We start from the raw sequence: 8,183 nt of genomic DNA on the forward strand, positions 1-8,183 counted from the left end.
AGCTCGAAGGTAAGATAAAGTTGTTGTCACCATGGCAAAGAAAAGAGCCATCAATGATTGTGCAGTGGGACTGGCTTTATTTCACTTTAACTTAAAGACACACAGGGGCTGCTAAACTCTGAAAGACAAAACAAAGTTGGACGTTAACTAATTAACTTAAAGGTTTAAACTCAGAAAAACAAATCAAACTCACCTCAGCTGTCACCCACTGTGGGAGTGAAAAGAGTGAGTAACAGGAAGCACAGTCCATATATAATGTGTGCCAGTTGAGTTCAATTAAGGTACAAAGAAACTCAGAAACCAATCAGTGATGAGAAAGTCAAGACAGTGAGTGAGGCGTGAGAGAGTGAGGAAATGGGTAAATACAACAAGAAACTTTACTACACTAAGTAAATATAAACACTATTAAAGGAAAGTAAATTTTAGTTTTGTGCAATAATCTTCTTCTAATACTTTTGAAAGTATTTCCACAAAATAAAAATGCCTGAGTTCAATTCCACCATCAGGCCGGGGTCTTTCTGTATGGAGCTGCATGTTCTCCATGTGTTTGCGTGGGCTCTCCCCAGGTCCCCCAGCTTCCTCCCACAGTCCAAAGACATGCACTTAGTGGGGGTAGGTTAATTGGAAACTCTAAATTGCCCATAGGTGTGAATGTCAGTGTGAATGGCTGCCTGTGTATATGTGTTTGCCCTGCGACAGACTCGCGACCTGTCCAGGGTGTACCCTGCTTCTCACCCTAAGACAGGTGGGATAGGCTTCAGCACCCCCCGTGACCCTGAAATAGGATAAACAGAAGCAAATGGATGGATGGATAAAAATGCTGTGAACTCTTTAAGTTGCTATTTTGTTTAGTAATGTCACTGAAGCAATGTGGTGACCTGCATTTTTCCATATTGGACATTGTGCAGATAGTGTACAATGATGGTCTGTCAACCTGCCTGAGAACCATGATAGCATCCTCTCATTAAAGTCATTCAGTGTCTGTCTTCATGCTAAACAGAATGTGGAACATTGTCTCAATATTTGGGACAGTGGGACAAGGGATAAAAAGTGCTGTACAGTCCCACATAAAGTGGAACATCCAGTTGCTGCGTTGCATAATACCCTATGAGAAATAAACACCGCTCAGTTTTTGCATTGATTTTATAGTAAAAGGACTACAAGTACTGCTTTTTCATTTACAAAACAGGTCAGCAGCATGAGAAATCTTAAGAAAAATAAATGCATTGCCAGCTGTATGTCTCAGTCCTTCCATATTCAGTCAGTGTATATTACAAAGAAACACAAACACTGACACAACTCCTTGGCCTGACTACCTTGCTTTGATGTGGTATAACAGGACATAGTTCATATTTATGTCTGTGAGAAAACGTCAAAACTAACAATAATTCAGGCCTCTGGCTTGGATGAAATGATGAAATTTGCACAACAGTTCCCATGACTTGATGAGATGTTGTAACATGATGCTTCTTTGTGCCAAATACAGTGAAAAATGATGCTCTCATGGACTGCTCTTTTCCCATTTTACATATCCAACTTTTGCCTTGATTGGACCCTTTGACCAGTCGTTTCTGGCTCTGGGCCGAGTCTTTGACACCCAGCGTAGATCTGCATAAATTAAATGAAAAGTATTGTTAATGGAAACTAAAGAGGCCAACACAGAAAAAGGAGAGGTTCAGTGTGAAGAAGTCCCATGTGCAAGGAGGAAGTATCACTGTGGCACAACGCTTATGGAACAGTGTTCCTTTTTTCTGCAAAAACTCACCCCAACTGAACTTTCAGCATGGCACAGTCCTCACATGCACTTTCTCTGAGTATTATGCAACAGCTTGCTTCCCCATTTACACTAGCTTTCAGGGCACAGTCTCCATAAAGATGTCTTTACATTTTTCATTAACAGGATTAAATAATTTACAGATTAGCTCATAGGTTTAGTATATCTGTGATTAGCTTCTCTTGTTTTTAACACAGCAAAGCTATAGTCCTGAAAGAGAGAAAACATACATGGTGAGCTACATTACACAACTATGCTGCCTAATAACCTGATGTTGTAATGGAAAGAAAAACAGAATCATATTGTCTATGTGCTCATTTGAATGTAAGAGACACAAAAAAAGCATGTGCACAGTATTTTTTCCCCATGTTTCTGTGTACCTTGAACTGCCCGTTAGTGGTGCTTACTTGGAAAGAGCAAATGAGGACAACTTAAGCAACCACGAGCACTGGTAATATGATGACAAGGTCACTGGCCTCAGGTTTTTACTGTTTTATTTTTTTTAAATTCTTGGTTAATATGTTTGAGTTGGGCTTCTGTGGTGTTTTGTCACTCCAAGTGTTTGAAATTTTCATTTTTTGTGGTTGCTGGATTTCTGGGTTTCTATTTTGATTTCTTTACTCTGGTAAAATGCAAGTTTTGTTTCTAGTGACATCTTTGAGTCTTTAATTCCTGTTTTAGTATGTGGTTGTTCCAGTAATGAGTTTCAGTTTTGTATCCCATGTTTTGGTTCATGTTTTGGTTTCTGTTGGTAGCAGTTAAAGTTCCCTCAGTGTTTCCCTATCTGCTCTTCTCTCTGTGCCGCTGTGTATCATCCAGTGTTCCTTAGTCTTTGTCGTAATGTTTACTGTAAGTCTTCTTCTCTACATGTTCAGTGTGTTTCCTTATCTTGTGCTTGTTCAGTCGCCTTTGGTTATCTCCTGATTTATTTTGAAGGTTTCTCTTTCTTTCTGTCCTGCGTTTGTTATGCTTCCTATTTGTCTGCTAATAATCCCCCCCCCCCCCCATGTTTACACATTTAAATTGGTCTTCAGCTTTTTGGTGCCCTCTCTAATTGGTGAAATTTCTTTAACATGGTTTTGTAAGACCTTCATAGTGACATTATTCCCAGTGGTCTCTTTCAGCAGGACAATGTGACATTGCAAAATTGATTACCGGTAAGCATGGTCTAAACATGCCAAAGAGAAACCACAGACCTCGGTTCAATCAGATCAAACATCTATGTATAGTATGTCGGCCACTGGTTACAGGACTTAAAGGATCTGCTGCTTGAACAGGACACTTTTAGATGTTGTGTGCCTCCAAAGGTCAAAGCTGTTGGAGTGTATCATTTTAATCTGTTAGAAGAATCCTGCTGACTGTGATTGATTCATAAATTTAAATAGTGCCAGTTCTTAACAACAGTTATCTAAATATTGCTTTAGTAGGTTAAAGACACTTTTAGAAAGAAAACATCAAAGTTCAGTCAGTCCCCTATGACAAAGCACCTGGCAAGAGTGGGAAAGGAGAACGCCTTTTAAACAGGAAGGAGTCTTCAGCAAAACCAGGGTCCCATAGGGGAAGCCATTTACCTTGTTTAGTTGGAGGTTTGAGGGGACCAAAAATATGAGGAAAAAAGAATGAAAAAGAATGGTGTGGGATTTACTGCTGTATCTGCTGAAGTTTAATAAAAAAAATATGTCTGATAAATTCTGGTAAACTTCTGAACAACTGGACCCTCCTGGGAGGAGAAAAAAATTCTAATTTAAGGTATGTCTGCCACTTTTCAGGCCCGGAAACTACATCGATATTTTATATACAGTCTGTGAGTAAAAGGAAGGACATCATTACACATTATTAATCCAAGTGCATATTTCATGCCTAAAATCAAAATGTTCGACGATGTCAAGTGACCCATGGTGATCAACTTGATACTTACAGAAAGGTACTTTACAAAAATTAAGCCCATAAAAAGAAACTCCAAACTGTCTCAAACTCTTTTATCAATAATCATGATGAAACTTATCAGAACCAAACGTATTTTAATTGAATATGAGAAGTTTTACTTATACTTTAAAAACATTTCGACATTTCATCTTGGGCTACGTTCACACTGCAGGCGAAAGCGCATCAAATCCGATTTTTTTGACCCTATGCGACCCATATCCGATCATGCTATGACAGTGTGAACGGCGCAAATCCGATATTTTCAAATCCGATCTGGGTCACTTTCGTATGTGGTACTGAATCCGATACATATCCGATGTTTTAGAAAGCGACTGCTGTTTGAACGGTCAAGTCGCATTAAATCCGCCTTTTACGTCACCGACACAAGACTGAAGCCAATTATCAGCGCCCGAGAAGACATCGCGAACGCTTCCTAGCCATCCAGTGTAGATGTCAGTGAAACTGTTGGGAAGACAACGTAAACATTTTATTTGTACTGTATAATCTGCAGATTCTGACAGAAATCTGCAGCTATCCTTTGAAGCACCGCTCCTCTCTTAAACAGCAATAAGGATCATTATTAGGTTATTTACATTATTATGTAAATAACAAAATAACTTAAAGCAAAAATTGGGAAACGTAAAGTCCGAAGTCTTTATATTAACGGCCATCAGTCAAACAATACTGTTTGTTCTTGGTCTAAACAGAGCGCGTTGTGTGTGACATCTTCTTTTGCGCATGCGGGCCGCTTTGAGCGTTCACACTAGAGCGCGTTTGCTGTCGCATTTTATTTGTAGTGTGAACGAGGAGACAAAAAAATCGGATTTGATCAAAAAATCGGAATTGAGCATTAAGACCTGCAGTGTGAACGTAGCCTTATTTCTGTTCAAACATAAAGCCAAAAATCTTATTCGCCCCCTGGTGGCTGGTTGCAGTACAAGCCATTAACCACGCCCCCTCAATGTTACTCGGTGAGATAAATTAAACTATAATTGAAGTACTTAAAGCTTAAACGTAGAGCTTCTGTCTTATTAAGGCCGTACATCATCGTAAATGTGTTTCTGATGATGACGCTAATTTGTCCTCCTTTTTTGTCCTCTAGTAACCTCAGATATGTCAGTTATGATCGGAGTCCCATCTCTGCGTGTCAGGCAGACACGTCACACGAGAGTTAAAAGCGCCGCAGATCACAGCTGCCGTGGAAGTATAAATTTAACAAGCCCATCAGACTTATTTTCCCCCCTGCCTGTCTGTTTTGACTCGGCTGGCTTCCCGTTAGGAGGAGGAGGAGGGTGAAGAGAACGAGGAGGAGGAGGAGGAGTGTGTTACCCGGGGTGAGGTTCCGACCCCGGCTGAACCAGTGAGCGGGGGAAGGAACGGCAGGGAGATGCGGTGTGTTGAGGAGCGGAAACGTCTGAATGACCGGCAGAGATTTGCAGTCTCCTCTCCGAGCCAGAAGGTTTTTATCAGTTTGCAGCTGCTTGATTTGTAAGTAATATACATTTGCGGCTTTTAAAGTAACCTTTACAGTCATTATTTTATCCTGTTAAGATACGTGTGCTATATTTTATTATTCTGTGTGGGGTAAACATGAAGAACTAAATGACCCATTACACATTTATGGCCATTTGATGCCAGTAAATCAAAGTTTTCATGTATAATTTTGGACAGAATCAAATAAGACATCTGGTATTTCTAAGTTTAAGTGAAGGAAGATTCATCCAGCTTTTATGTTTGTAATTATTCATTTTGAAAGCTTTTCCCTTTAAATCTTGTATTTAAAAATATTTTCCTGCTAACATTAATTTGACAATCGGTTTAAATTTTACAACATTACAAATTTTCATCTCACCACGTGGATTTTTTTTTTCTCCTCTAGGTGGAGCCATTACAGCATATTTCACCGGGAGCTGCCAGCCCTACAGCTCCTTGCAGTCAGGAGTGAGTGAACATGACGGGTCAGACTGTGGGAGGCGTCATCCAGGATCTGTCGGTGCCCTCTCTGCTGGGTGTGGGGTCCAGGCCTCAGGGGGAAACCGGCTCCTTCACCGAGGAGGCTGTTTCCATCCTGACCTCCACGAGTCAGCTGGCCCGAAGCCTCCTGGGTCACACGTTTGCCTTCAAACGCAAAGACAGCTTTAACAACGCTGAAGCCATGGCTGGCAACAGCTGTGACGAAGACAGCGGTAATAATGCACGTCGCAAACGGGAGTTCATCCCTAATGAGAAAAAAGATGATGGCTACTGGGACAAGAGGAAAAAAAACAACGAGGCAGCTAGACGCTCCAGAGAAAAGCGGAGAGTCAATGACATGGTGCTGGAGAGGCGGGTGATGGGTCTGCTGGAGGAGAACGCCCGCCTCAGGGCCGAGCTGTTGGCCCTCAAGTTTCGCTTTGGGCTTGTTAAGGACCCCTCTAATGTGTCCATCCTACCGTTGACTGCGCCCTTCTGTCCTCATCCCACCCCCAGATCAACAAATCACTACCAGGCTCACACTGATGGCTCCCCATATGTCGGCACACAGGCCAGTGCCAACACTCACCAGATCCTCTCTCAGGCTCCGCAGCAGGGCGCCATCTATGGTGCAAGAACAGCTGAGTTGAGTCATAGTGGATCGCAGGAGACTGGGGTTGTGACCTCATGTGGCTCAAACGTGGGTAGCCCTGTGTTTTTTGATGACACACTGGGTGAGAGTGGCAGGCCTTCTCCGAGGGATGTGACGGAGGAGCAGCAGTGCTGTGAGAGTCAGTATTTAAGCAGGCAAGCCTCATCGGAGGGTTTGAGGAGTCTTCCACACAAGCTTCGTTTTAAAAGCCCTGGGGGAGGCAGCAACGGAGGGGAAATTTCTGCATCACCTGACAGCAGGAATAGTGGCCTGCCTATAGCCATGGTGGGACCAAACATCCAAATGAGAAACCACCAGCAAGTGGGGTGGGACGGCCAGGTGGAGAGCCAGGCTTCTTGGTCTAGAGAGGATGCCTGGGGTGTGCAGTATCAGGGTTCACCTTCAGGATATAATAACTCATCTTTTCCGCAGAATTCAAGCGACCACAGATATCCAGCAGAGGACAACAGCCTCAGGTCGCAGATCAGCAGTTTGTCCCAGGAAGTGGCTCAGCTCAAGAAGCTCCTGTCTCAACAGCTGCTTCCTAAGATGGCCTAAAACCAGATGAGGGGACGGTCAGATCCACACCATATTTCCCCAAATAATCAAACTCATTTTCCCAGAGTGGGATGAGCATAAGCAGCTACCTCTGAAATGGCATGACATTTTTTAGTGGCCTGTTTGCTCCAGTGATGAACAATACAGCAGGAGCAGAATTAAGGAAAGTCATCACGTATACGCAACACTGTATGTACTGGACTGAAACACAAGAATGTGTCCATCATCTGCAAAAACCTCTTTCTCATCAGATTCAACCTCATCTTCAATCTTGTCATATTTCGAGACACCTGGCACTTATTTTGTGTGTAAAATTGAGCTGTTATGACGTTTTGGAGTGTACTGTGGTTTTTGTGCCATTCACTATCGTAACCTCGATGTTACTTTTCAAAACTGTGAGTGCACTCAACTGTGTGGAAATAAAATCCTGCTTTATGTAAACCACTGTGAGCATTTTTCATGATAAGAAATTGCAATTTTTTTTACTACAATTTAAAATCACAAACAATCTGCATTTGGTTTTGCACTCACACACATCCCCATCTGTTTAATAATCATCACAAATAAGTGTCAAATTCTTACATTAATCCTAACCTAAAAGTTGGCTTTTAATACTAAAACCAAGGCTTAACCCTCAACACACCTTAAAGGGGTTTTTAAGGGTTTATTTGAAGGTATTTAATAGTTTAATTGTCTTTAATTGATATTTAATCATCTTTATCTTTGGCTACCTTAGACAGTCAACTTAAATGTTGTTTGGACAACCTATCGGCCTCCATATGCACAATCACAAACACTGAAAACTCCAAATAAATTTAGACTGATCATAGTTTAACAGTGAATGACTGTGTTGCATTTTTCTGAATGACAGATATTTTTAAGAAAATGATTTTTAAGCCACATCTGGCACTAATGCTGGGCACAACAGGAGCTATGGTGTGGCACTGGACCTGTGTAGGGTCCACTGTGCCAGACTTTGAATGTTGCAATCCGGCTCAAAAGCTGCAACATAAATATGGAGACTAACACCAGAATTTCACAGAGACAAGGTTTTATTTTAAATAACATAACAAGTTAGCTAAAAAGCTAGTACCACTAAGACAAAGACTAGTGAGGCTCCATGAAAGCCTGCCTCAGGTATACCTTTATCCACACCTGACTAGGTGTAGTCAATTAGCTGCAGCTGAAGACGCTTGCATTGCCAATGCAAAGAGATTAGGGGCTGCAGAGGGGTGTAACAACCAAAGTTTTCTTCTTTCCATAAACTAATATCATTTCAGTTTTGTTTATGGCCTTTCCTCCTTCAACAAATACTTTAAA

General features: G+C 41.7%; 1 protein-coding gene across 1 annotated transcript; it reads left to right on the forward strand.

The window, feature by feature from the left end:
* The first annotated feature begins 2,189 nt into the window (after positions 1–2,189).
* LOC146631109 (uncharacterized) lies at positions 2,190–7,145 on the forward strand. The gene is made up of 3 exons (XM_085356346.1): positions 2,190–2,225; positions 4,803–5,188; positions 5,580–7,145. The coding sequence occupies exon 3, from the start codon at positions 5,652–5,654 to the stop codon at positions 6,861–6,863; it is 1,212 nt and encodes a 403-aa protein (XP_085212472.1). The 5' UTR covers positions 2,190–2,225; positions 4,803–5,188; positions 5,580–5,651; the 3' UTR covers positions 6,864–7,145.
* The last annotated feature ends 1,038 nt before the right edge of the window (positions 7,146–8,183 follow it).

This window comes from Diplotaxodon limnothrissa, linkage group LG6, assembly GCF_057381915.1.
Source record: "Diplotaxodon limnothrissa isolate DT_005_m linkage group LG6, D_limnothrissa_male_GT1.1, whole genome shotgun sequence".
Taxonomy (NCBI): domain Eukaryota; kingdom Metazoa; phylum Chordata; class Actinopteri; order Cichliformes; family Cichlidae; genus Diplotaxodon; species Diplotaxodon limnothrissa.